Source organism: Balaenoptera musculus, chromosome 11 (genome assembly GCF_009873245.2).
Source record: "Balaenoptera musculus isolate JJ_BM4_2016_0621 chromosome 11, mBalMus1.pri.v3, whole genome shotgun sequence".
Classification (NCBI taxonomy): domain Eukaryota; kingdom Metazoa; phylum Chordata; class Mammalia; order Artiodactyla; family Balaenopteridae; genus Balaenoptera; species Balaenoptera musculus.
In genome coordinates, this window is record NC_045795.1 from 46,368,336 (window position 1) to 46,395,739 (window position 27,404).

General features: G+C 38.3%; 1 protein-coding gene across 1 annotated transcript in view; it reads left to right on the forward strand.

The window, feature by feature from the left end:
* Nucleotides 1-27,404, forward strand: part of KHDRBS2 (KH RNA binding domain containing, signal transduction associated 2) — a 721,197-nt gene that overhangs the window by 303,103 nt on the left and 390,690 nt on the right. Inside the window, exon 4 of the mRNA XM_036870525.1 lies at nucleotides 5,979-6,125. Within this exon, the coding sequence (XP_036726420.1) occupies nucleotides 5,979-6,125 (147 nt within the window). The remainder of the gene's footprint in view (nucleotides 1-5,978; nucleotides 6,126-27,404) is intronic.

The following is a 27,404-nucleotide window of genomic DNA, read 5'->3' on the forward strand; positions in this document are numbered from 1 at the left end:
TGGGTCTTAGTTGCAGCACATGGGCTCCTTAGTTGTGGCAGGTGGGCTCCTTAGTTGCAGCTCCAGGGTTCCTTTAGTTGCAGCTCACCAGCTCCTTTGTTGAGGCACGTGGGCTCCTTAGTTGTGGCATGCAAACTCTTAGTTGCGGCATGCATGTGGGATCTAGTTCCCTGACCAGGGATCGAACCCGGGCCCCCTGCATTGGGAGCGTGGAGTCTTATCCACTGTGCCACCAAGGAAGTCCCTCTCTTTCTTTTTTACAGGATATTTTTACTGGGTATAGAATTCTTGGTTGACATTTTTTTCATTCAGCACTTTGAAATGTGAATCCACTGCCTTCTGACCTCCACGGTATCTGATGGGAAATCAGCTGTTAATCTTATTGAGTATCACTTGTATGTGATGAGTCACTTTTCTCTTGATGCTTTCAAGTTTCTTTTTTTTTTTTTTTGACAGTTTCAATGTGATATGCCTAGGTGTGAATCTCCCTGCATTTATCCCACTTGGAGTTTGTTGTGCTTCTTGGATGTGTAGATTAATGTTTTTCAGTAAATTTGGGTAGGTTTGGGCCATTATTTCTTCATATATTCCTTCTGCTATTTTCTCTCTCCTCTCACTCTTCCCATTATGCATATGTGGGTACACTTGGTGTCCCACACGTCTCTAAGGCTCTGTTCAATTTTCTTCATCCTTTTTTCTTTCTATTCCTCACACTGAATAATTTCAACTGACCTATCTTGAAGTTTGCTGATCCTTTCTCTGCTTGTTCAAATCTGTTATAGAGACCCTCTAGTGAATTTTTCATTTTCATTGTGGTACTTCATCATTTCTAGTTGGTTCTTTTGTTAAATAATTTCTTCTCTTTGATATTCTGTATTTGGTGAAGCATTCTTATGCCCTCCTTTAGTTCTTTAGATACAGCTTCCTGAAAGTCTTTGAACATATTTAAAACAGTGGATTTAAATCTTTATGTAGTAAATTCAATGTCTCGGTTTCTTCAGGGACAGTTTCTACTGCTTTTTCTTGTGTATGGGTCAGATTTTCTACTTTATTTGCATGTCTCTAAATTTTTATTGAAAAAACAGACATGTTAGATAATACTGATATAACATGGCAACTCTAGAAATCAGATCCTCTCTCCTCCCCAGGGTTTGTTATTGCTGCTTGTTGCTATTGTTTGTCTAATTATTTTTCAGAGTTACTAAACCTGTACTAATTAGTTTCTGAACCAACTCTGTAAAGTTTATATTCTTTGTTGTGTATAGCCACTGAAATCTTTACTTGGTTAGCTTAGTGATTAGCTAATGACTGGACAAGGATCTCCTTAAATATCTAGAACTAATAAATCTCTTAGTATTTACTGAGGAGCTGTGTGTGTGTGTGTGTGTGTGTGTGTGTGTGTGTGTTGGGGCATACCTTAAACACTCAGCCAGGAGGTTTACAACTCTCCCTTAACCTTCACTTCCTGCCTGCACTGAGCCTGAAGTAAGCCAGAAGTGAGAGCTTAGGACATTCTCATGTCTTTCTTTCTTTCTTTTCTTTTCTTTTTTAATAAATTTATTTTATTTATTTATTTATTTTTGGCTGTGTTGGGTCTTCATTGCTGTGCACAGGATTTCTCTAGTTGCAGCGAGTGGGAGCTACTCTTTGTTGTGGTGCACGGGCTTCTCATTGAGGTGGCTTCTCTTTGTTGCTGAGCACAGGCTCCAGGGTGCACGGACACAGTAGCTGTGGCTCGCAGGCTCCAGAGTGCAGCCTCAGTAGTTGGGGCGCACGGGCTTAGTTGCTCCGCAGCATGTGGGATCTTCCCAGACCAGGGCTTGAACCCGTGTCCCCTGCACTGGCAGGTGGATTATTTTTTAATTATTTTATTTTATTTTTGGCTGCGTTGGGTCTTCATTGCTGTATGTGGGCTTTTCTCTGGTTGTGGCGAGAAGGGGCTACTCTTTGTTGTGGTGCACAGGCTTCTCATTGTGGTGGCTTTTCTTGTTGGGAGCACGGGCTCTAGGCATGTGGGCTTCAGTAGTGGTGGCACACGGGCTCAGTAGTTGTGGCTCCTGGGCTCTAGAGTGCAGGCTCAGTAGTTGTGGCACACGGGCTTTGTTGCTCTGCGGCATGTGGGATCTTCCTGGATCAGGGCTCAAACCTGTGTCTCCTGCATTGGCAGGTGGATTCTTAATCACTGTGCTGCCAGGGAAGCCCTGACAGGTGGATTCTTAACCACTGTGCCACCAGGGAAGCCCTGACAGGTGCATTCTTAACCACTGCACCACCAGGGAAGTCCCTCAGGTCTTTCTTAAGTATGTGTACTACTCTACACATTTGTGGCCTTCAAGATTCCTAATAATGTGTCAGAGCTTGTCAAAGCCCCTAGGGACATCTCATTCCTCAGCTTTTCCTTTTAAGCTTTTGGGTTAGTACTGTTGTTTGCCCAAGTGTTATCTATCACTTCAGACAGACACAACATTTGCCTGTAATTGTTTTTGACAAACAACTCTGGTGAGAGACTTTTAGCACTGGGTGACCTCCAGGTCAAGACAAACCTATGGGGTGGACTGTTTTAGGAAACCACCAGACAGGTTAAATAATGACAATTCTTTGGGCATGAGGCTTTGAAAGAACTCCAGCTTTGTTCTGCTCCCTCCCGTATTAGGAGTATGGGCTATTTTTCAAGGCTACTGCTAAGCTGGAGAGGAAATGGTGGGGCTAGGACAAGCTAAAATACCATAGGATTCATTATTTTTACCACGATTCAGCTCTTTTTCTTGAATAAATTCTCCTCTGATTGCTGCACACCTTTGGTTACTTTCCAGAGTTCTAAGAAATCTTATTCTAACCATTTTGGCCAGTTTTAGAGTTGCTTTTATGGAGGGGATATTTTCAAATGCACTTACTCCACTATTTTTGCTGATGTCACTCTGGATGCCAGGGCTGTTTTTGTAAATGAGTTTTGCTGGAATACAGCCATGCTCATTCATTTATACTGTCTTTAGTTGCTTTCATGATAATGGCAGAGATGAGTAGTTGTGACAGAAACCAGATGGCCCACAAAGCCTAAAATATTTACTTTTTGGTCTTTTCAGAAAAACCTGTGGCTGAGATGAACTTGTTGTAGTTCTCATAGACCAGGGTCTGCATGTCGCTGTCTAGAGCCTGGATCTGCCACACCATGTCCGTCTCACTGTCCATCAGCTGGGCCAGTGGGCACTCTCTTCGCAGCTTGTCCAGATACACTTCCGGGTCGAAGTGCACCCCATTGAGATCTGTAGGGTCCAAGGGGTTCAGCCCCGCAGGGCGCCCCGCCGCCTCTACCTCCGAGAGGCCGTAACAAAGCTTCAGCATCCCGTGCACCTTCTGCCGACGCTCCGGAGCCTCCGCTTCGGGCCGCTCTGAGGAGTCCCCAGGTCCAGAGCCCGGGCCACGTCCCACGGCTGCCACCGCCATGGCTCCAAGTGCAGCCCACAGGCATGAGCACAAACATTATTTTAAAATAGTACTTGAGAAATTGGAAATAATATTTATTACCATTATTATATTAAATTCATATGGCATTTTTTAGTATACAAAATATTCTTCAATTTTATCAAAACTCACAAAATTCTTTGAGGTACATACTATTATCTTAACTTCACATATGAAGAAACTAAAGCTTGGGAAATTTTGCTTTGTCAGAAGTCATCCCCAGGAGCAAGGGCAAATATAGCACCTTTGAAGTTATGAGTCTGGTTTTGAAAATAACCAGCAGTAGCTCATGGGAGGTTCCGCTGTGGTAACTTTGGTTCTCTGAAGTCTTTATCAGAGCTGCCCCTACTGCACTGAGTCCTGGCTCCAGTCCTGACTCACTCTTGACCTTAAAGAAGTTGATTAATCTCTGAAGACTTCAGTTTCCTCATACGCTTATATAAAGTTTGATTGGGGGGGGTGGATGTTGGGAAAAAGGAAAATGTGTTTTTAAATAGAAAGCTGCATTTTTCATGAACAACAGCCTATTGGTTCTACTGCAAAGATATCTCATCTGGCTCATTTTGAGAGTCTGAAGTCAAGTGTTATAATTCTGATCTCAATGCCACACCTCCAGTGGCAGACCTTATTAAATTTGGCTAGTAAGTAGCCCTTAATAACCAGCAGAAAACCAGCTGAGGAAGTATTGAGAAGTATCAGAATTGGACATTAAGAGAAACCTTTTTAATAAAAGTAAAAACTCTAGTTAGATAGAGAATGTATGCCTAGGAAAGTAAGAGTGTATTCCCGGGCTGACAAGTATTGCTGTGAGAGAGATTTGAGTAGGTGAGGGAGGCACAGCAAAACAAGCAGGCCTTTCCATCTCTTTTATGGATCCTCCATGTGTTGAAATGATGGGCATTTCTAATCAGATAAACACTTTAACATGGGTCATACAGTTAACTCATATGAAATAGATAGCAAATTTGCTTTTGTTTATCCAGTTTAGGTGTATTCATGTTACACTTCCAATTTCATCCACACATAAAACTAAAAATTACTTTAAAAATTTTTATCCTTTGAAATTTAGTGAAACAATTGCTAGTTTGGGAGGAGGAGAGTCAAGAAAGGTAAAATATAATTAATATTATTTATATTAATTTTTAACTGAATTTTGCTTCCTTGAAATCCAAATGCAAATCTTGTTGCAAAATGAGCTGGGTTTGAACCCCAACTTTGCTGAGGTTACTTAAAGTCTTTTAAACTCAATTTCCTAATCTGAATTATGTGAATACTGTTCAAGGTTATTGTGAGATTGGAGATGTGCGTAAAACACCTAACACACGTGAGCAAGGTACATGGATCAGACGCTGATCTGCTCAGCATCTGAACTGAATTAATCAGGCCTCAGTAATGACTTGGGTGCAGTACTAACAAAAAATCTGAGGGTATGTAGCTCACGCAGAATCAAGGCCAACATAATGCTTAACAGCCATCCCTTTAATATACTCCTCTATACTGACCAAAGTGAGGCAGCCAAGATAGCGAAGTGGTGGGTAGGAGCCAGATGATGACCTATGTCCGTGGGCACGAGGCTGGGAGAGAAGCCTCGGTTTTGCTCACTTTCATGGGGAATGAGTAACCTTTTCACCACTTCTCAAAAAGTATCTAGAAAATCCTGGTTCTCTTAAAGAGCAGTGGTCATCTTAGTTTTATTATCTGCAAATGATTACTTGTCAGGCACAAAAACAATCCTTTCCTTCCAGTGGAGTCCACTGAGAAGTTAATGGCATTTCTGGCACTTCTTTTCAGGGATTTAGCATTTTTATTTAGCTGATTAAAATGTGGTGTAGATGATAATCATGCCAGATTTTTTTTTAACATCTTTATTGGAGTATAATTGCTTTACAATGTTGTGTTAGTTTCTGCTGTATAACAAAGTGGATCAGCTATACATATACTTATATCCCCATATCCCCACCTCTAGGTTGTCACAAAGCACTGAGTTGATCTCCCTGTGCTATGCAGTTGCTTCCCACTAGCTATCTATTTTACGTTTGGTAGTGTATATATGTCAATGCTACTCTCTCACTTCGTCCCAGCTTACACTGCCCCCTCCCTGTGTCCTCAAGTCCATTCTCTACATCTGTGTCTTTATTCCTGTCCTGCCCCTATGTTCATCAGACCCTTTTTTTTTTTTTTCAATTCCATATATATGTGTTAGCATACGGTAATTGTTACAATGGAATATTACTCAGCCATAAAAAGAAACAAAATTGAGTTATTTGTAGTGAGGTGGATGGACCCAGAGTCTGTCATACAGAGTGAAGTAAGTCAGAAAGAGAAAAACAAATGCCAGATTTTTTTTAAAGAATCATTCAAACACTCAAAAATGGCTTGTACCAGATTTTTATTTCTCAAAGGGTTTCTACTAAGGGAAAATTTGCTTAGATTATGCCCTCTGTCATCTTCTCAGTAAATGTTAAATCAATGCAAAATGAGTGGATTTGTATTTCTAAAAATAACCTTTTTCACAGGAAGAAGAACTAAGGAAGAGTGGGGAAGCCAAATATGCACACTTGAGTGATGAACTTCATGTATTAATTGAAGTGTTTGCTCCACCTGGGGAAGCTTATTCACGTATGAGTCATGCATTGGAAGAGATCAAAAAATTTCTGGTTCCCGTAAGTGTTTTTCATTTTTACAAAGATGTTTCTCATCAGTTTCTATTAAAAAATGTGCCTTTGATTTTCACTGACTTTTTAGAAAAGAAACATATTGCAGACTAATTATCTGTAGAGTTGATATGAAGGTAAAAATTAAAAAGAATACAAAAGCACTTAGCACAGGACCTGCTGCCACATAATGGTGGTTTGGAAGCAGCATTTGTCTTCAGTACACTGCATGCCATGCACCCATTTGTAGCCATGAAGAATAAGACAGTTAACACATAAACACAAATACGTAACTGAAGATGTATACTTTTCTCTTGTGTCTTATTTACTTGGTAGTTGACATGTATTGTTCATAATTTTTAATTAGTAGAGAATATCTTCAGGTAGAGTGGACGGGGAAAAAGATTAAACATAATATGTGTAACAAGACAACAATAGTGTTTGAAAAATATCAAATGTATTTTATGCAATAGTATGTCAGGTGCTGGCTCATTATAAAACATAATGTAAAATAATCAATACTAATAAAACTAGACATTTGTTGACATCACACAAAAATTGGAAAAATAAACTCATTGCACTATATGAGGGAAACAGAGAACGCTCATATAGAAAGGGAGCAAATTCAGAGTTGCATACTGAATGGAATTCTCTACTGATTTTCTAAGAAATAGAGGAAGGTTAAATGAATGAAGCTTTCCTAAAGGTCGACAATTTAGCATTCCAGGAAGAGGTTATTCGAATAAAAATCTTGGCATCAGCCCTGGAGCTGGGAATAAGATAATTAGAAGAGAATGCTGAGTAAAGTTTTCTGGATTGCCCTGGCAGGAGTCTTCAGTGGACAGAGAAAGAGAGAATAGCTAAGATTAATCTGTGCAATGAAGAAACACTGTACATTTCTAAACTAAGCAATAAACTCAGAGGAAATGGTGGGTAAGATTCATTGATTGGCAGTGATTTTGAGAATGGGGAAAAAACCCAGAGAATTTCAGAATGGAAAAGCGTCAAAATCTAACCACATAATCTATTTATATGCACAGTTTTAAAATTTCTGTCGAGACAAGGTTATAGAATAATCCCATACCACTCTGATTATTCCATAACTTTATATGCACACAGAATTTCTGCACAATTTATTATCTGGTACTTATCTGAACACTTCCCTAAATAGATCCCATGTTTCTTAAGAATGAGAATGCTATGTTCTCTCTTCCTTTTGCTTCTGAACTAAATGCCTGGTGCTGTTGGGTAAACCGTTTTACTATGTTTAGCTCAGACCAGACCTCTGGTGATCTAGGTGGTATAGAAAAAGGCTAGGACTGCTTACATTACTAACTCATTTTGTGATTATAGACAAGTCAGTTAAATTCTCAGAACTTTAGCTTATTCATCTTTAAAAAGAAGGTAATAATAATAGACTGACCTCTGTCATAAGTATTGTGAATATTAGATGGGGTAAGGCATATGAAAGGACATAGAAAATTATAAAGCACTATATATATTTTTTTATTTTATATATTATATATAAGTAAATTGGTGTTTTAAATCTATCTTATTATTATAGTAGATAAAATCTTGGAATGACTTTTTGAGGTGAAATACGTAAGATGAAATACTATCTCACTACATAGATTTTAGACCTAGGCTGTACGCTAGGTTAACCTTATTTTATTATAAATACCAGTAATACATCTCGCTTACTTCTTAGACCCCTTGATACTTGTAATCATTTCATTTGTATCTTCTCCACTGAAATATATGCTCTATGAGGGCAGGGCTGGCAGTGTCTCTCGTATTCCCATCATTTAGAGTCATACCTGGCACAATAAGCATTTGTTTGATAGACTGACTGAGGGAGTGTCTGGGGGTGATGCAGGGCATTAAAACCTCATCTGGGTGAGGTCTGGGGAATAGTACCCTACAATCAAGATGCTCTCCCTAAACAGATATAGATGGAGACAGAAAATGGAAAACCTTCCTTTGACCAGTGTGACCTGTTCCTGTTGCCTCTTGGCTTTATCTCTGCCCATCCAACAGCTCCTCACTGTGCATCAAACACCCCAGGCTCCTTCTTCACTAAGGGCCTTTGAAGATTCTTCTCCAAAATATTGACACAGCCATCTCCTTGTCATTCAGGTCTAATCTTACATGGTAACATTGCAGGAAATTCTTCCCTCACTGCACAGTCTAAAGTAACCTCCTTATATTTGTACAGCCCTACTATATTTTGCCCACGATACCACCAGACACCGGATTTAACACTGTGATTCACTGTCCCATCATGCCCTGACCATCTTCACTTATTTATTTTCCTCATAGCTCTTAACAGCTTCATATGTACTATATATATATATATATATATTTACTTATTTATTGTTGGTTTCCCTGTAAAATATGTGTCATGAGGACAGGGATTATTGTATCATTTCACTGCTTTATTCTCCCACTTTGAACTATGCCAAGCACATAGGAAGCATTTAATAAATATTTTTTGCTATGAATGAATAAGTTTTTTAAAAATAAATACTCTGATAACTCTCAATGTTGAATTAGTAAATTTTACAGTCAATGAATGCCATTCTACTTGGTAAATTTTTCCCATTTGCCTTGCTGGCCTCATCACCAAGCAAAGGATGGCAGCTTCATTCATCACCAGAACCACAAGGGGCAAAAATTAACTGTCAGTTCTTTTTCTTTTATATGAAATCACTTGGTAATTCAGATTTATTTTGACATTTATATTGAAGTCCATAGAAATGCTCACATATCAGGATATTAATATTTACAAACATCACAGGTGAAGAACTATACCAAGTAAGAGGCAAACTAGAACAACATAGAAAGCTAATGTCGAATAGTACGGAGGTCCACTGACATCTAATTCCTCTACACAATGAAGCGTCTTTCCATGGTTAGAACATTCATCTTCCTCTATGTTATCCACCATCTACCCAACTTGTCCTACAATGGGCTGTGATCGTCTAAGACTGCCGACAGTAGAACATACAACTCCTCATGAAATGTCTGAATGATGTCAGATGTTGGAAAACAATACAGTTTTAGTACTTCAAGTGATTTGTTAAGACAAATGAATGATTATTGCCATGGGAAAAATTTCCAGCTTGGTGGTTTCCATTCAGTCCTATCAAAACAAGTAGAGTGGCAGGTCAATAAAACATCAATAACTTGAACCCTGCTAATTTAATTTAATTTAATTTAATTTATTTTAAACATCTTTATTGGAGTATAATTGCTTTACAATGGTGTGTTAGTTTCTGCTTTATAACAAAGTGAATCAGCTATACGTATACATATATCCCCATATCTCCTCCCTCTTGCGTCTCCCTCCTACCCTCCCTATCCCACCCCTCTAGGTGGTCACAAAGCACCGAGCTGATCTCCCTGTGCTATGTGGCTGCTTCCCACTAGCTATCGGTTTTACATTTGGTAGTGTATATATGTCCATGCCACTCTCTCACTTCGTCCCAGCTTACCCTTCCCCCTCCCCGTGTCCTCAAGTCCATTCTCTACGTCTACATCTTTATTCCTGTCCTGCCCTTAGGTTCTTCAGAACCTTTTTTTTTTTTTTTTTTTTTTTAGATTCCATATATATGTGTTAGCATACGGTATTTGTTTTACTCTTTCTGACTTACTTTACTCTGTATGACAGACTCTGGGTCCTTCCACCTCACTACAAATAACTCAATTTCGTTTCTTTTTATGGCCGAGTAATATTCCATTGTATATATGTGCCACATCTTCTTTATCTATTCACCTGTCGATGGACACTTAGGTTGCTTCCATGTCCTGGCTATTGTAAATAGAGCTGCAATGAACATTGTGGTACATGACTCTTTTTGAATTATGGTTTTCTCAGGGTATATGCCCAGTAGTGGGATTGCTGGTGAATGCTGTTAATTTTAAATCTTTAATGCTTTGAGAAGGTGCTATATTAAAGTTTTCCTTATATTAGCTAATTTGTCTTGCAAATACAGATTAGAAGTGTCAAATAAATTATTTGACAAATAATGACAAAAGAGCTATAAAATCCTAAACTAATAATGTGAATGCCCTTCTCTTCCCTTTATAAGCTGTGAAGGTAAACAAGTATTGTCATTATTATATTTTGTAACACTCCTTTTTTTTATAGTTCAAGCACTAGGACTGCCACAGAAGGCTTTGCAGACTGTGCCTTGCACAATGTTAGGGGCGACATTTATTAATACATCATAGTTTGTGAATGGGACTCCCTGGTATCCCCAAATACAACTTCCCTTTTTCCAACCCTAGTTAGCAGATTACCTTAAAATAATGGCTATATTGAATTTTCCTAAATTGGCTGACTCTCACCTGCAATTAAGTTGAATTAGTAAGTTTTACTAATGCTGAATGATTAACTCATGATTAAAACAAAATACACTATCTCATAATCAGGACTTATGAAGCCTTCAGCAAAATTCTGCCCATTGAATGTGAATTTGTACATCCTTTAGTAAAAAAAGATGAAAAGAGGAGTTTCCACACAAACAAGAAATTAGATTTAGGTCACAGTAACACATAGATTACTTTGTTACCTCCTTAAGAGTTAGTTACTGACAGAATTAAGAGATCACAACACTCATTTCTACCAACTCTGCCATGGATGGCCTCAGACTTTCCCAGGGGGGCATGTGACCCAGCACTGTGGGATTATCAGAGTCTATTGAATGGGAAAAGTAGTATTTGTCCTGCCTGAGTTGTCTCTAATGATCGTCACTAAAGGTCTGTACCATTTAAAGAAAAGATGTGTGTGTGCGTGTATCAGATCTCAACAAAAACACTTTCCTATAGAAAACTAGCCAATCCAGAGGGACAGTCCCAACCCCCCATGTTTAGTTCCTCCTAAATGCCAGAAAGGAAAACATGCTGTTTGAAGCATTTTTATGTCAATTATAGTAACACCAAAAGTGGCGTGGATACTCACACACACCCACATATATATATAACTTTTATACTTATGTAAAGTTTTATATCTGTGTGTGTGTGTGTGTGTGTGTGTGTGTGTCAGTGTCTGTGTCCTTTGTTAGTCCTATCAGTCTCACGTACATGACTTTAAGTCAATTCAACACAGAAAATAATGGTTCATTCCAGGTTATTTCTCTCCTGCATTAGATTCGATAAATATCTTGGACACAGATGTGATTCTTGAAATGGGCCAGTTAGGGCATATTATATAATTTCAAGTTTGAAATATTAGAAACCTATATAAGAAACCTACCAAGAGTGTGACTACGGAGGAAAAGTGAAACTCTTTTCCTCCTTATGGTAAAAGCAAATAGAGGACATTCTTGCTTTCTGTTCTTCAAAGACTGTTCAAAGACTGTAATCCTAGCTTTGAAATGGGAAAATGACACTGACTGCTAACAGCAATCATACAGGAAAGTAAGTAGACATAAGGAAAATAGAAAAGAAAAGCAGGATATTTTCAGTCTTGGAGATGGAAGAAGATCTAGACTTTCATGCACTGAAAACATTTTTATAATGTTTTAGAAGATTATAAACATAAGAATGTTTATAAATAGATGTAATATAAATGTATAGAAATTCATGCTATGATTTGATTAAAAAGTGAAAATTTGGTCGGAGGCTTTTATGCAGATGAAAACAATATAAGGAAAACAATGTATTAAATAAAAACCCACCAGCCAGCAAAAGCAATATTGATAAGTGTCAAGACCACAAGTTACGCATGCCACAACTACTGAGCCCGCGCACCTAGAGCCCATGCTCCGAAACAAGAGAAGCCACCACAGTGAGAAGCCTGTGCACTGCAAAGAAGAGTAACCCCCACTCGTGGCAACTAGAGAAAGACTGCGCGCAGCAGTGAAGACCCAACACAGCCAAAATAAATAAATAAATAAATTTTTTTAAAATTAAAAAAAAAAGACCACAAGTTGGGGCATGGCAGATACATTTTGTCTGGGGATGGCAGGAGTTCACAATGTAAGGCAACAACATCCGTCAGGCAAGAGAGTGATCAGGTACAGAGTAAAACAATAACATCCAATGCAGAGGGGGAAACAGAACCTGGATGTCATTCCTTCATTGTTGTGGTGGTTGTTAAAATGTTGTCAAGATTTTCCTCGGATTTCTATCTTCAAAACCAGTGAATTCCCTTTTCTTTCCCATAATTAACTATAGTCTAATAGTGTGTTAGCTAAGAGCACTAAGCACAAGCCATGCATTTGTGTAATTATTACTTGCACAGAAATGTTTCCTGTATTGCTATAGCACTATGATCATATTCTGATTTTACTTGCAAAATTTTATAATCATCTAATATTGAGAATTTCTTCTTACCTGATAAGTTGTAATAGATAATACAGGGCAATGACTTTAAAAGAATTAAAATTATTACTAGTTCTTAGAATAGAGCTAATAATAATAATTAGTAATAATATGACATTATTATTATTATTATTATTATTATTATTATTATTGACACCCAAGGCCACTTTAGCATTGTTAATTGATTGACATAACCTGAAAGACAGAAGAAAGAAACAGTGGATTCTGTGAGTGTGATTTTTCTACAAACCCTAATAAAAGTGTTGTCTTACTCCTCTCCAGTACAGATAATCAAAAGTTCACTTTATGAATCTAGGGTCAGGATGTGATCATCTGCTTTCTATTTAAGAAACAATTTATCATTAATTATCTCTGGTCTCATTTGATGCCACTGTTCTGAATTCTCTAAGGCTACTCTTCATGAGCCTTGATTGCTTTTTAGATGCTGAGCATTATTCTCCCATTTCTACTAGCACCTTGATTTCATTTTGATGAGTTACTTCTTCTGCATTAACTGACGTTATAATCAAAAGAACTGCTTTTGCAATTCCATATGTAGTCATTAACATGAAGGTTTAGTAGCATTCCTAAAAAGTTATCTTTGTTGTTACAGATTGTAGTTCCTAAGGATACAGGTTTGATCTCCAAGGGGAGAATCTCACCTCTTAATTTTATAGGATTTTAGTGTTAAGGAAAGTCTTAGAGGATCAATAGAATGTATATTATATTCAAAACTTTACTGAATGCTAATCCTGCCAAATGCATAAGTACATAATAAACACATGTCAACACTGACCCTGAAAATACTTTTATAGATGGACAAAAAGAATCATGATTACTGAAGAATTTGATCCAAAGAAAGGGAACAAGGCAGAAAAGTAGCTCAATAATCAGAATCTGTTAAACAAAATACATAAATTTTAACTGAGTAAATCATTCAAATAAGTAAAATAAATGGTGCTAATTAATGAAAGATGAAAGGTTTGTTTAAATAAGTAACATAAATGGTACAAGGCAAACAGTTTGTTTAAATTCAAGGAATATTTCTGAGCAACAAATGTATGCCAAGCACAATTCTAGCAATTTGTATTACATCAGCCACTGCCCTTGTAGAATTTAAGAACCAGAAAATTGTTTTCAAGACTTGAAAGATAAATATTATGGAGAAATATTGCAGAGAAAGTTGGAAATGGGAGACCAAATTGGAGAATGAGGACAGTATGGACAATAGTGATGATAGATCAGGCAACACTGATCAGACAGAAAGTTATTTCTAGAGTCAAGAAAAATCAACTGTTGACAAAGACTACTGCCATACAGACAATGGTGAGTTATTCACTGAGACAGAAAGTGAAAAGAGAGAAGTTGGTGGGGAGGCAGAGAAAGAGAGTGTTTTGATTAGCTTCTTGACAGTGTTGATGACCCACTATTTCATATTGAAAACATATATTTTCACGCAACAAGAAAAACTTACAGAGAATACCATATTTTAAAACTGATTATTTTTGCAAAATTATGTATTCCTGAAATGTGTCTTCAACTTCTGTTTTTACAATTAGTTCTTACTTTTTAAAGAGCTTATCTTGCAGCTCCACAAGATACAATGTAAGCTTATTTTGAATTGCTCTTCCTTGATTAACTGATCTCAGTTTGCTGTTCTGAAGCTTCTTTCAGCAAGCTACAATGGGAAATGTTTGATTCCTCCAGACAGTATTCAACCTAGATATCCAGGGAACTTGGAAGAGTCCTCATTCCTCCAAGAAATGTATCTTCTATCTCATCTCTAATTCTTGCTTTTTGTCCCTTTCTCTGCCTATTCTACCCAATCTCTCTACGTAGTGTATGCAAGGATGCATATATAATTCCTTAAAATACAAGTACAAATGGCTTACTAGATAGTCTGTACTCAATATGGTACAAACTGGAATTGGTTTTATTTTTCTATAACCACTGTCCTTCTCCCTTATTCATTGCCAACAGTTTGAGCAAATCACATAGCTTTATGCTCATTCTCCTTTAAGAAGAGTCTTAATTTACACAATGTAGGTTGTAAGTCCAGTCAGTTCCAATTTATGATTTCAAGTTCAAATCCAGTTCAAAGCTCCCCTCATCCCTGAATGTATGGCTTGGGGTGTAGCGGTGGTGAAGGAGCTGTGAGCTGCTCATTCAGCTCCTGCCACTGTCTCCACCCCGCAGGGTCTGGTACTCCTGGAACTTTGTGGATGGTCTTGGCAGGTGGGGTAGAAGATGTTAAGAAATTGGAGAAAGATGGGCTGTAAAACTCGCCCTGTAATAACCTGGTTAGTTTGGTTGGTTGGTTGGAGTTGTACTTCACATACTTTCCTCTGATGGGCTATTTGGATGATAGGCTACGGAATTGCTGTTGATCATCAAATATTACTTGTCTTCCTCTCAGCCAAGTGAGCTCAGGGAGCAGTTCAGCTTCTCACAGCGCAGTGCTTTCCCTTCTCTCAGTACCTCTGGCTGCAGGTCTGCCTTCCTCCTGCTCCCAGCACTGCAGGTGAGCTTTGTCCTTTCTCTCTGAGCACCTGTAAGTTTACTGCACCTGTCCCCAGCGTTGAAGGATTTCACCAGGATCCGCGCAGGCCTCGCCCTTTCCTCATTTGCCCACGGGGCCGTTGGTGAGCTCTTTCCACTGGCAGTGTTAGGCCTTTCTTTCAGGAAAATCCTCTCCCCATTATTTGTATATTTTCTCTATATGTTTTCCTTTTTTTCTTCTTTGGTAACTCCTATTACTTCTGGCAAGTCTCCTGGATCTTTCTTCAAATAATCTTTTTCTAACAGTTTCTATCTTCTTATCATTTTAGTCATGTGTTCCAGGCCACCAAAAACGTGGTGAGAACCTAAAAAATGTTATCTTGTTCTCCAGTCTCCCATCACTTTCACGGACTTGAAGGCTTACCCATTCTGGTCCTTCTTGGCCTCCCCGCCAGGGAGAATAGACATACTCCAGTGGGTCTGTAGCAGCTTTCCACTTGGATGAAGTTTAGATCTGTGCAAGCCAAACTCTTTCCCAAATATCCACTCCACCATGACCATTCTGAGTTTTCCAACACCGGGGTTTCACGTACTCACTCAGCCCACAGGCGATAAAAGGCCAGTCCAGTCAATTCTGTTAGCTAAGCCTCTCAGAGGTTTCAAGGCCTGACGTACACATAAGCTTCTGAGGATGTCAGCATTTATTTCCCCCAAAATATACTGCTACTTTAAAGCTGGTAAAGAAAGAGAAGGGAGCTGCATTTAGGTCACTATCTTCCCAGAATTACTGTCTTCCACAGTTAGTTTAGTTTAATTTAATGAAATCACTTTTTACTTAGCATGTGGAAAAAAGCATCCAAAGTAAGTTTATAGATACCATAGCTTTTAAATTTTAACTTTGTGTATCATGCAACACTTCTAAGATAAGTACTTTATTTTGTGACAAATTATGTATTTAAAATAAAATAATAAAACTTTCCACAGAGAAAAAGTATAACATTCCATGAACATCTACTTCTGTAAAGACTAGATACACAGTTGTTTCCATATGTTTTGTATAGATGTTGCCAATTTGATATACACGAGTTCTAATGGAGGTGTTTCCCTAATGGCAGAATTATTATGATAACCTATTTGGGAATTCAGAGCATTCATGTAAGTGATAAATTTCTCAGTAACAATTCCTATTTGCCATTAATAGCCAATTCTGAGGGTAAAATTAACTTTAATATGTTTTTCACTAGAAAAGTTAGAATGCTAGTGGTTTATTTCTGCTCTCTTTGTATACCTTCCACCTGTAGATTTTTCTTTAGGGAAGGGACAGTGTGTTGGTTTAGAATCTCTGACCCGCTAGGCAATATGGTGGGTGGCTTATAGGCATTACCTTTTGGTACCCTCACAAGTCTGGGAAGGATGTGCAGTGCTCATCACATAGATGAGGAGACCAAGGCTGAGCACCAGCTGTAGCTACACAAGCATCCAGTGCAGCAAGGCCCACCTGATGTGACAGCCCAGGGCTTTCTCACTTTGGATAATAAAAGCAGAATAGAATGTCTAAGATTTGATCTGGTTAAACATCTGTATTTAATTACAAATCTGTTGATAAGTGACATAAACTAGATTTAAATAAAACATAGGAAATACTACCTTTGCATATTTTCATTTGGTATTTACCATTTGGTATTTACCAAGATCAATATGATAAATAATTACCAGAAGCTAATAATTTGCTGTTGTAAAAATGCTAATATTACATGGCAATTTTTAAGTCTATCTTCAAATCCTGATGTTTGGCAGAGATTTCTCTTAATAATGATCTCTTTCCCTATTTTGTTTAGAGTTTCCCTTAGGGACTGCCAAAATAATGAATATATACCACTGGTTATTCTCAGGAATAAAAACAAAGTGCTGTTTGAAATTACCATTCTGCTGCTTCATGAAGGGACCTCTTACCTGAGTAAACGAAGTTACAGATTTAACCAGTGTTCACTATGGGGACGGCTGTTCTGTTTAATTTAGACCCTTTGAGAAGTGATTCATTTAGATTAGATCATAAAACCATTTACAAATAAGTAAACAAATGGGGGTGGGGGAGAGAGAGATGGAGAGTCAGAGATTCAGGCTGGAGGCAGATTCTTGAGGAAATCCTAATCAGGAAAAACAGTGATAAGGCCTCACAAAGAACTGCATCCTGGGTGGTCCCGGGCACCGAAGGGAATCCCAGAAGTACCTCGAACATGAAAACGCCCTGCCTCTCTGTGTGCCTGGCCACTTCTCCATGTCTCATTTACCAACCACGCCCCTCCTCCCCCCACTTCTGCTCCCTCAGGCTTCCTGACCCCCTCCCAAGCTTGTTTTTCCTTCAGGATGACGCTCCCTCTCTCTCTGCCCCTTGGATCTCCTTTCCGCTGTGACTCTCACTGTGCCCCGTATTCTCATTCTGCATGTATCTGTGATTACTGATTCAAAGAGCACAGCTTGGAAAATTGACTTAAATATCAAAGCACTTTCAAATAAAAGGTAATCTTTTTCTGCCTCATATTTCACTGATACACTGTTACCATAAGGTATTTCTTTCTTCACTTTTTTCTCCCTTTCTTCCTTCTTTTCTTAAATTTCAGTGGAGGCATTTATCTATTGATTTCTTGTAAACATAGGGGAGACAAATCCTACAGTAGTCTAATAATTCAAACATAGCACAAAATTACAATTATAACTTCATATATGTTGCTATATTTGTATGACTTTAACTGAACAGGATAGTTCTTTTTTTTTATAACATCGTTATTGAAGTAAAATTGCTTTACAATGGTGTGTTAGTTTCTGCTTTATAACAAAGTGAATCAGTTATACATATACATATGTTCCCATATCTCTTCCCTCTTGCATCTCCCTCCCTCCCACCCTCCCTATCCCACCCCTCTAGGTGGTCACAAAGCACTGAGCTGATCACCCTGTGCTATGCGACTGCTTCCCACTAGCTATCTATTTTACATTTAGCAGTGTATATATGTCCATGCTACTCTCTCACCCTGTCACATCTTACCCTTCCCCCTCCCCATATCCCCAAGTCCATTCTCTAGTAGGTCTGTGTCTTTTTTCCAGTCTTGCCACTAGGTTCTTCATGACCTTTTTTTTTTTTTTTCTTAGAATCCATATATATGTGTTAGAATACTGTATTTGTTTTTCTCTTTCTGACTTACTTTACTCTGTATGACAGACTCTAACTCCATCCACCTCACTACAAATACCTCCATTTCGTTTCTTTGTATGGCTGAGTAATATTCCATTGTATATATGTGCCACATCTTCTTTATCCATTCATCCGATGATGGACACTTAGGTTGCTTCCATGTCCTGGCTATTGTAAATAGAGCTGCAATGAACATTTTGGTACATGACTCTTTTTGAATTATGGTTTTCTCAGGGTATCATATACCCAGTAGTGGGATTGCTGGGTCGTATGGTAGTTCTATTTTTAGTTTTTTAAGGAACCTCCATACTGTTCTCCATAGTGGCTGTATCAATTTACATTCCCACTAACAGTGCAAGAGGGTTCCCTTTTCTCCACACCCTCTCCAGCATTTATTGTTTCTAGATTTTTTGATGATGGCCATTCTGACCGGTGTGAGACGATATCTCATTGTAGTTTTGATTTGCATTTCTCTAATGATTAATGATGTTGAGCATTCTTTCATGTGTCTGTTGGCAGTCTGTATATCTTCTTTGGAGAAATGTCTATTTAGGTCTTCTGCCCATTTTTGGATTGGGTTGTTTGTTTTTTTGTTATTGAGCTGCATGAGCTGCTTGTAAATCTTGGAGATTAATCCTTTGTCAGTTGCTTCATTTGCAAATATTTTCTCCCATTCTGAGGGTTGTCTTTTGGTCTTGTTTATGGTTTCCTTTGCTGTGCAAAAGCTTTTAAGTTTCATTAGGTCCCATTTGTTTATTTGTGTTTTTATTTCCATTTCTCTAGGGGCTGGGTCAAAAAGGATCTTGCTGTGATTTATGTCATAGAGTGTTCTGCCTATGTTTTCCTATAAGAGTTTGATAGTGTCTGACCTTACATTTAGGTCTTTAATCCATTTTGAGTTTATTTTTGTATATGGTGTCAGGGAGTGTTCTAATTTCATACTTTTACATGTACCTGTCCAGTTTTCCCAGCACCACTTATTGAAGAGGCTGTCTTTTCTCCACTGTTTATGCTTGCCTCCTTTATCAAAGATAAGGTGACCATATGTGTGTGGGTTTATCTCTGGGCTTTCTATCCTGTTCCATTGATCTATGTTTCTGTTTTTGTGCCAGTACCAAACTGTCTTGATTACTGTAGCTTTGTAATATAGTCTGAAGTCAGGGAGCCTGATTCCTCCAGCTCCATTTTTCATTCTCAAGATTGCTTTGGCTATTTGGGGTCTTTTGTGTTTCCATACAAATTGTGAAATTTTTTGTTCTAGATCTGTTAAAAATGCCAGTGGTAGTTTGATAGGGATTGCATTGAATCTGTAGATTGCTTTGGGTAGTAGAGTCATTTTCACAATGTTGATTCTTCCAATCCAAGAACATGGCATATCTCTGCATCTATTTGTTTCATCTTTAATTTCTTTCATCAGTGTCTTATACTTTTCTGCATACAGGTCTTTTGTCTCCTTAGGTAGGTTTATTCCTAGACATTTTATTCTTTTTGTTGCAATGGTAAACGGGAGTGTTTTCTGAATTTCACTTTCAGAATTTTCACCATTAATGTATAGGAATGCAAGATACTTCTGTGCATTAATTTTGTATCCTGCTACTTTACCACATTCATTGATTAGCTCTAGTAGTTTTCTGGTAGCATCTTTAGGATTCTCTATGTATAGTATCATGTCATCTGCAAACAGTGACAGCTTTACTTCTTCTTTTCTGATTTGGATTCCTTTTATTTCTTTTTCTTCTCTGATTGTTGTGGCTAACACTTCCAAAACTATGTTGAATAATAGTGGTGAGAGTGGGCAACCTTGTCTTGTTCCTGATCTTAGTGGAAATGGTTTCAGTTTTTCACCATTGAGAATAATGTTGGCTGTGGGTTTGTTATATATGGCCTTTATTATGTTGAAAAAGTTCCCTCTATGCCTACTTTCTGCAGGGTTTTTATCATAAATGGGTGTTGAATTTTGTCAAAAGTTTTTTCTGCATCTATTGAGATGATCATATGGTTTTTCTTCTTCAATTTGTTAATATGATGTATCATGTTGATTAATTTGCGTATATTGAAGAATCCTTGCATTGCTGGAATAAACCCCACTTGATCATGGTGTATGATCCTTTTAATGTGCTGTTGGATTCTGTTTGCTAGTATTTTGTTGAGGATTTTTGCATCTACGGTCATCAGTGATATTGGCCTATAGTTTTCTTTCTTTGGGACATCTTTGTCTGGTTTTGGTATCAGGGTGATGGTGGCCTCGTAGAATGAGTTGGGGAGTGTTCCTGCATCTGCAATATTTTGGAAGAGTTTGAGAAGGATAGGTGTTAGCTCTTCTCTAAATGTTTGATAGAATTCGCCTGTGAAGCCATCTGGTCCTGGGCTTTTGTTTGTTGGAAGATTTTTAATCACAGTTTCAATTTCAGTCCTTGTGATTGGTCTGTTCATATTTTCTATTTCTTCCTGGTTCAGTCTTGGCAGGTTGTGCATATCTAAGAATTTGTCCATTTCTTCCAGGTTGTCCAGTTTATTGGCATATAGTTGCTTGTAGTAATCTCTCATGATCGTTTGTATTTCTGCAGTATCAGTGGTTACTTCTCCTTTTTCATTTCTAATTCTATTGATTTGAGTCTTCTCCCTTTTTCTCTTGATGAATCTGGCTAATGGTTTATCAATTTTGTTTATCTTCTCAAAGAACCAGCTTTTAGTTTTATTGATCTTTGCTATTGTCTCCCTCATTTCTTTTTCATTTATTTCTGATCTGATCTTTATGATTTCTTTCCTTCTGCTAGCTTTGGGGTTTTTTTGTTCTTCTTTCTCTAATTGCTTTAGGTACAAGGTTAGGTTGTTTATTAGAGATGTTTCCTATTTCTTGATGTAGGCTTGTATTGCTATAAACTTCCCTCTTAGAACTGCTTTTGCTGCATCCCATAGGTTTTGGGTCGTCATGTCTCCATTGTCATTTGTTTCTAGGTATTTTTTGATTTCCCCTAGGATTTCTTCAGTGATCACTTCATTATTAAGTAGTGTACTGTGTAGCCTCCATGTGTTTGTATTTTTTACAGATCTTTTCCTGTAATTGATAACTAGTCTCATAGCATTGTGGTTGGGAAAGATACTTGATATGATTTCAATTTTCTTATATTTACCAAGGCTTGATTTGTGACCCAAGATATGATCTATCCTGCAGAATGTTCTATGAGCACTTGAGAAAAATGTGTATTCTGTTGTTTTTGGGTGGAATGTACTATAAATATCAATTAAGTCCATGTTGTTTAATGTATCATTTAAAGCTTGTATTTCCTTATTTATTTTCATTTTGGATGATCTGTCCATTGTTGAAAGTGGGGTGTTAAAGTCCCCCACTATGATTGTGTTACTGTCGATTTCCCCTTTTATGGCTGTTAGTATTTGCCTTATGTATTGAGGTGCTCGTATGTTGGGTGCATAAGTATTTACAATTGTTATACCTTCCTCTTGGATCGATCCCTTGATCATTATATAGTGTCCTTCTTTGTCTCTTGTAATAGTCTTTATTTTAAAGTCTATTTTGTCTGATATGAGAATTGCTACTCCAGCTTTCTTTTGATTTCCATTTGCATGGAATATCTTTTTCCATCCCCTCACTTTCAGTCTGTATGTGTCCCTAGGTCTGAAGTGGGTCTCTTGTAGACAGCATATATATGGGTCTTGTTTTTGTATCCATTCATCCAGTCTGTGTCTTTTGGTGGGAGCATTTAATCCATTTACATTTAAGGTAATTATCGATATGTATGTTCCTATTCCCATTTTCTTAAATGTTTTGGGTTTCTTATTGTAGGTGTTTTCCTTCTCTTGTGTTTCTTGACTAGAGAAGTTCCTTTAGCATTTGTTGTAAAGCTGGTTTGGTGGTGCTGAACTCTCTCAGCTTTTGCCTGTCTGTAAAGGTTTTAATTTCTCCATTGAATCTGAATGAGATTCTTGCTGGGTAGAGTAATATTGGTTGTAGGTTTTTCTCCTCCATCACTTTAAGTATATCCTGCCACTCCCTTCTGGCTTGCAGAGTTTCTGCTGAAAGATCAGCTGTTAACCTTATGGGGATTCCCTTGTGTGTTATTTGTTGTTTTTCCCTTGCTGCTTTTAATATGTTTTCTTTATATTTAATTTTTGATAGTTTGATTAATATGTGCCTTGGCGTGTTTCTCCTTGGATTTATCCTGTATGGGACTCTCTGTGCTTTCAGGCCTTGATTAACTATTTCCTTTCCCATAATAGGGAAGTTTTCAACTATAATCTCTTCAAATATTTTCTCAGTCCCTTTCTTTTTCTCTTCTTCTGGGACCCCTATAATTCGAATGTTGGTGTGTTTAATGTTGTCCCAGAGGTCTCTGAGACTGTCCTCAGTTCTTTTCATTCTTTTTTCTTTATTCTACTCTGCACTAGTTATTTCCACTATTTTATCTTCCAGGTCACTTATCCGTTCTGCCTCCTTTATTCTGCTATTGATCCCTTCTAGAGTATTTTTAATTTCATTTATTGTATTTTTCATCATTGCTTGGTTCCTCTTTAGTTCTTCTACATCCTTGTTAAATGTTTCTTGCATTTTGTCTATTCTATTTCCAAGATTTTGAGTCATCTTTACTCTCATTATTCTGAATTCTTTTTCAGGTAGACTGCCTATTTCCTCTTCATTTGTTAGGTCTGGTGTGTTTTGACCCCTACTCCTTCATCTGCTGTGTGTTTTTCTGTCATCTCATTTTGCTTATCTTACTGTGTTTGGGTCTCCTTTTCACTGGCTGCAGGTTCGTAGTTCCTTTTGTTTTTGGTATCTGTCCCCAGTGGCTAAGGTTGGTTCAGTGGGTTGTGTATTCTTCCTGGTGGAGGGGACTAGTGCCTGTGTTCTGGTGGATGAGGCTGGATCTTGTCTTTCTGGTGGGCACGTCCACGTCTGGTGGTATGTTTTGGGGGGTCTGTGGCCTTATTATGATTTTAGGCAGCCTCTCTTCTAATAGATGGTGCTGTGTTCCTGTCTTTCTAGTTGTTTGGCATAGGGTATCCAGCACTGTAGCTTGCTGGTCGTTGAGTGAAGCTGGGTCTTGATGTTGAGATGGAGATCTCTGAGAGATTTTCGCCATTTGGTATTACATGGAGCTGGGAGGTCTCTTGTGGACCAGTGTCCTGAAGTTGGCTCTCCCACCTCAGAGGCACAGCCCTCATGCCTGGCTGGAGCATAAAGAGCCTTTCATCCACACTGCTCAGAATAAAAGGGAGAAAAATTAGAAAGAAAGAAAGAGGATAAAATAAAATAAAATAAAGCTATTATAATAAAAAATAAGAAAACAATTATTAGAAAAATTTTATTAGAAATAAATATTTTTTACTTTTTTAAAATAAATTTATTATTTTTTAATAATAAAAAGTAAGAAAAAAATTAAGGAAAAAATTTATTAAGAAAAAAATTATTTTTTTAAAAATAAAAAACTTATTAAGAAAAAATTTTTAATTTTTTAAAATAAAAAATAAGGAAAAAATTATTAAGGGAAAAGTTTGTAATAAAAATTATTTTTTTAAGTTAAAAAAAAAAACAAAAAAAAAACGGACGGACTGAACCCTAGGATAAATGGTGAAAGCAAAGCTATACAGACAAAATCTCACCCAGAAGCATACACATATACACTCACAAAAAAAGGAAAAGGGGAAAAATTAATATATCCTGCTCCCAAAGTCCACCTCTTGAATTTGGGATGATTCGTTGTCTATTCAGGTATTTAACAGATGCAGGTACATTAAGTTGTTTGTGGAGATTTAATCCGCTGCTTCTGAGTCTGATGGGAGATATTTCCCTTTCTCTTCTTTGTTCGTACAGCTCCTGGGGTTCAGCTTTGGATTTGGACCCTCCTCTGCATGTAGGTCGCCTGAGGGCGTCTGTTCTTCGCTCACACAGGACGGGGTTAAAGGAGCATATGATTCGGGGGCTGTGGCTCACTCAGGCCAGGGGGAGGAGGGGTACGGATGCGGGGAGAGCCTGCGGCAGCAGAGGCCGGTGTGACGTTGCAGCAGCCTGAGGCGTGCCGTGCGTTCTCCCGGGGAAGTTGTCCCTGGATCACGGGAGCCTGGCAGTGGCGGGCTGCACAGGCTCCCGGGAGGGGCGGTGTGGATAGTGACCTGTGCTTGCACACAGGCTTCTTGGTGGCGGCAGCAGCAGCCTTAGCGTCTCATGCCCGTCTCTGGGGTCCACGCTGATAGCCGCGGCTCGCGCCCGTCTCTGGAGCTCATTTAGGCGGCGCTCTGTATCCCCTCTCCTTGCGCACCGCGAAACAAAGAGGCAAGAAAAAGTCTCTTGCCTCTTCGGCAGCTACAGACTTTTTCCCAGACTCCCTCCCGGCTAGCTGTGGTGCGCTAACCCCTTCAGGTTGTGTTCACGCCGCCAATCCCAGTCCTCTCCCTGCGATCCGACCAAAGCCCAAGCCTCAGCTCCCAGCCCCGCCTGCCCCGGCGGGTGAGCAGACAAGCCTCTTGGGCTGGTGAGTGCTGGTCGGCACCGATCCTCTGTGCGGGAATCTCTCTGCTTTGCCCTCCGCACCCCTGTGGCTGCGCTCTCCTCCATGGCTCCGAAGCTTCCCCTCTCTGCCACCTGCAGTCTCCACCCGCGAAGGGGCTTCCTAGTGTGTGGAAACCTTTCCTCCTTCACAGCTCCCTCCCACTGGCGCAGGTCCCATCCCTATTCTTTTGTCTCTGTTATTTCTTTTTTCTTTTGCCCTACCCAAGTACGTGGGGAGTTTCTTGCCTTTTGGGAGGTCTGACGTCTTCTGCCAGCGTTCAGTGGGTGTTCTGTAGGAGCAGTTCCACGTGTAGATGTATTTCTACTGTATCTGTGGGAAGGAAGGTGATCTCTGTGTCTTACTCTTCTGCCATCTTCTCCTCCTACCAAGATAGTTCTTAAATTTTAAAAGAAAATAGCACAAATCCTACATTCCTTTAAAATGTATTCCAATTGAAAATACACAATTTTGATAGACCTTAGTTCATAACACTATGCCATCCATTTAATAAATATGTACCAGGAGCTATTTGATAAATCTCCCAAATATGTTCTTAGTGTTGCTTAAATTAGCTTGATTTTTAGAAATTATAAATATATGAATGAATAAACACCTGATTATGCTACTATTTAGGGAGATGTTTCTTTTAAATACAGGACAGGGAGAGGCAAGAAAAAAATAAAATGTCTGAACCAGGAATATTCACCTTATTCCAGTGGTTTCATGGCCTCTTTGGTCTCCCAAAATCCACCTTCCAAAAAGATGAAGTCAGGGTTAGAATGTTTACAAAGTATGCACATATGCAGCTAGGCACAATATTAAGACTTAGAAAAAAAAAGAAAGGTAAATATGTGAGGTGATGGATGTAAAACAACTCAGTTGGGGGGAATTCTTTCACAATGTACACATATATCAAAGCATCACATTGTATACTTTGTATATCTTACAATTTTATTTGTCAAATATACCTCAATAAAGCTGGAAAAAAAACCAAACTTTATGTTATTTATAGACCATAAAAATAAAAAGTTGGGCTGTCACATCCTATGAAATCATAAAGACCTTAAGATTCAGTGTCATTCTTGTTTTCTTCTGCTAGGTAGATCACTGTTCACTTTGAGGTCACTTTAGAAACAGATGAAACATCCAGGTACTCTGCCCAGAAAAAGGCACAGTCACCTTAATATTTTACACAAAAGTCCAGGGGATCCACATCACGGATCCAAGTTTAAGGGTCTTATGCTAGAAACATCAAATGCTTAGTATGGGAAAAGGAATTATTAAAATGCATGACTAAAACCCCATTAAAATGTTGAATTTTTTCTATATTAGAAAATTAAATGATTTATATTGAAAAGCACAGGTCATTTTGCCTCAAACTTCCTGAAGGTAATTATAATAGAAATGTAGGTTTTCTTACAGTTATCTTCTTAAATGAATGAATATTTTACCTTATGATGAGGTAATTTTACGACCAAACTGTAATTCATTACCTTTCAGCATAATTCTCACTTCCAAATTTCATTTTAAGCAGGATACAAATGCTATATCAAGTTATTACATTTAGAAAGTACTTTATCCAGAGATTTATTTTCCCTCAATATCAATCATAAGACTTTGAGCAGGAGTAAAATTCTGTATACGCTGCATAAATGTGAAGTTTTACTGACTGTTGCCAACTGACCCTAAACTTCTTATCTAAGTAATAAAATCAGGAAATGTAGTTCAATATAAAAATATACACGAGTGAAGAAACTTGACTGTGGGTCGTCTATTACACTTTAGATTACTTTATTGCAGTCACTCAAACCTCCACATCATTGGAAGTGATTCTCTAAACATTATCCCTCAGAATATTGGGAGCCCCATTGCTCTCTAATCTTCTCCCAAGAAAATGCCTTAACATTCTCTATAATAGGAAAGTTTTCCTGCAGTCCAGAACATCCATAATTTAAATTGTACCTGTTACTTATTTCTGGTTCTTTGGGAATAAAAATAATTGTATAATATTATAATGAAAGAAATGCTTCCATGTATTGGTGACCGGAGTGACTGTTTTTAGGATATTATTAGGATATTAGATTTTCCACAACTCACATCCAACCAATCTGGAAAACACCCATCCCCCCTTGCTTTGTGGCCTCTACTTATATGAATCAAGGATGGGGTTACAGGGGCAAAGGTAACTGCAGAAAATAATGTTGACCTGAAAACTAAACATCTCTCCAAATCCCTGTTGACTTTTATTATCTGAGTGTAAATACTCAGAAATAGGAAAAGAGCAGGAGGCCTGATGTCCTCCTGTGCTCCTCCCAAGCCTGGCTCCAGGCCACACTGCAGCAGCCTGGAATCTGGGCCCTCTTGCCTCCTCTTAAGCCCTTCAAGGCTCCACAGGCATAAGGGCATGATTGGTCTGGGGGCAGATGTTTCAAGGGCCGTGGACCTGAACCTGGCTGCTTGCACATGGTGAACCCTAAGCCCTCACAGAAGGGTATGGAAAATCCCTCTGAGCTCTTATCATTTGATTTCAGCATTTTCCCTATATTTTTTCCATCTCAGCTCTAGGTAGTAAACATCAAACTCCCCTTTACCAAAGAGCAACAAGTCTTAACTTACACTCCTCAGCCAAGTGCTGCAATTAACAAATTCTCTGCAATTATCCATTGATATTCCTGAATTACTTATAATATAATGCAATATAAAGTTAAACATTAAAATATCTAAATATGTCTAGGTATCCAGATGTTTACTCATGTGTAGAAC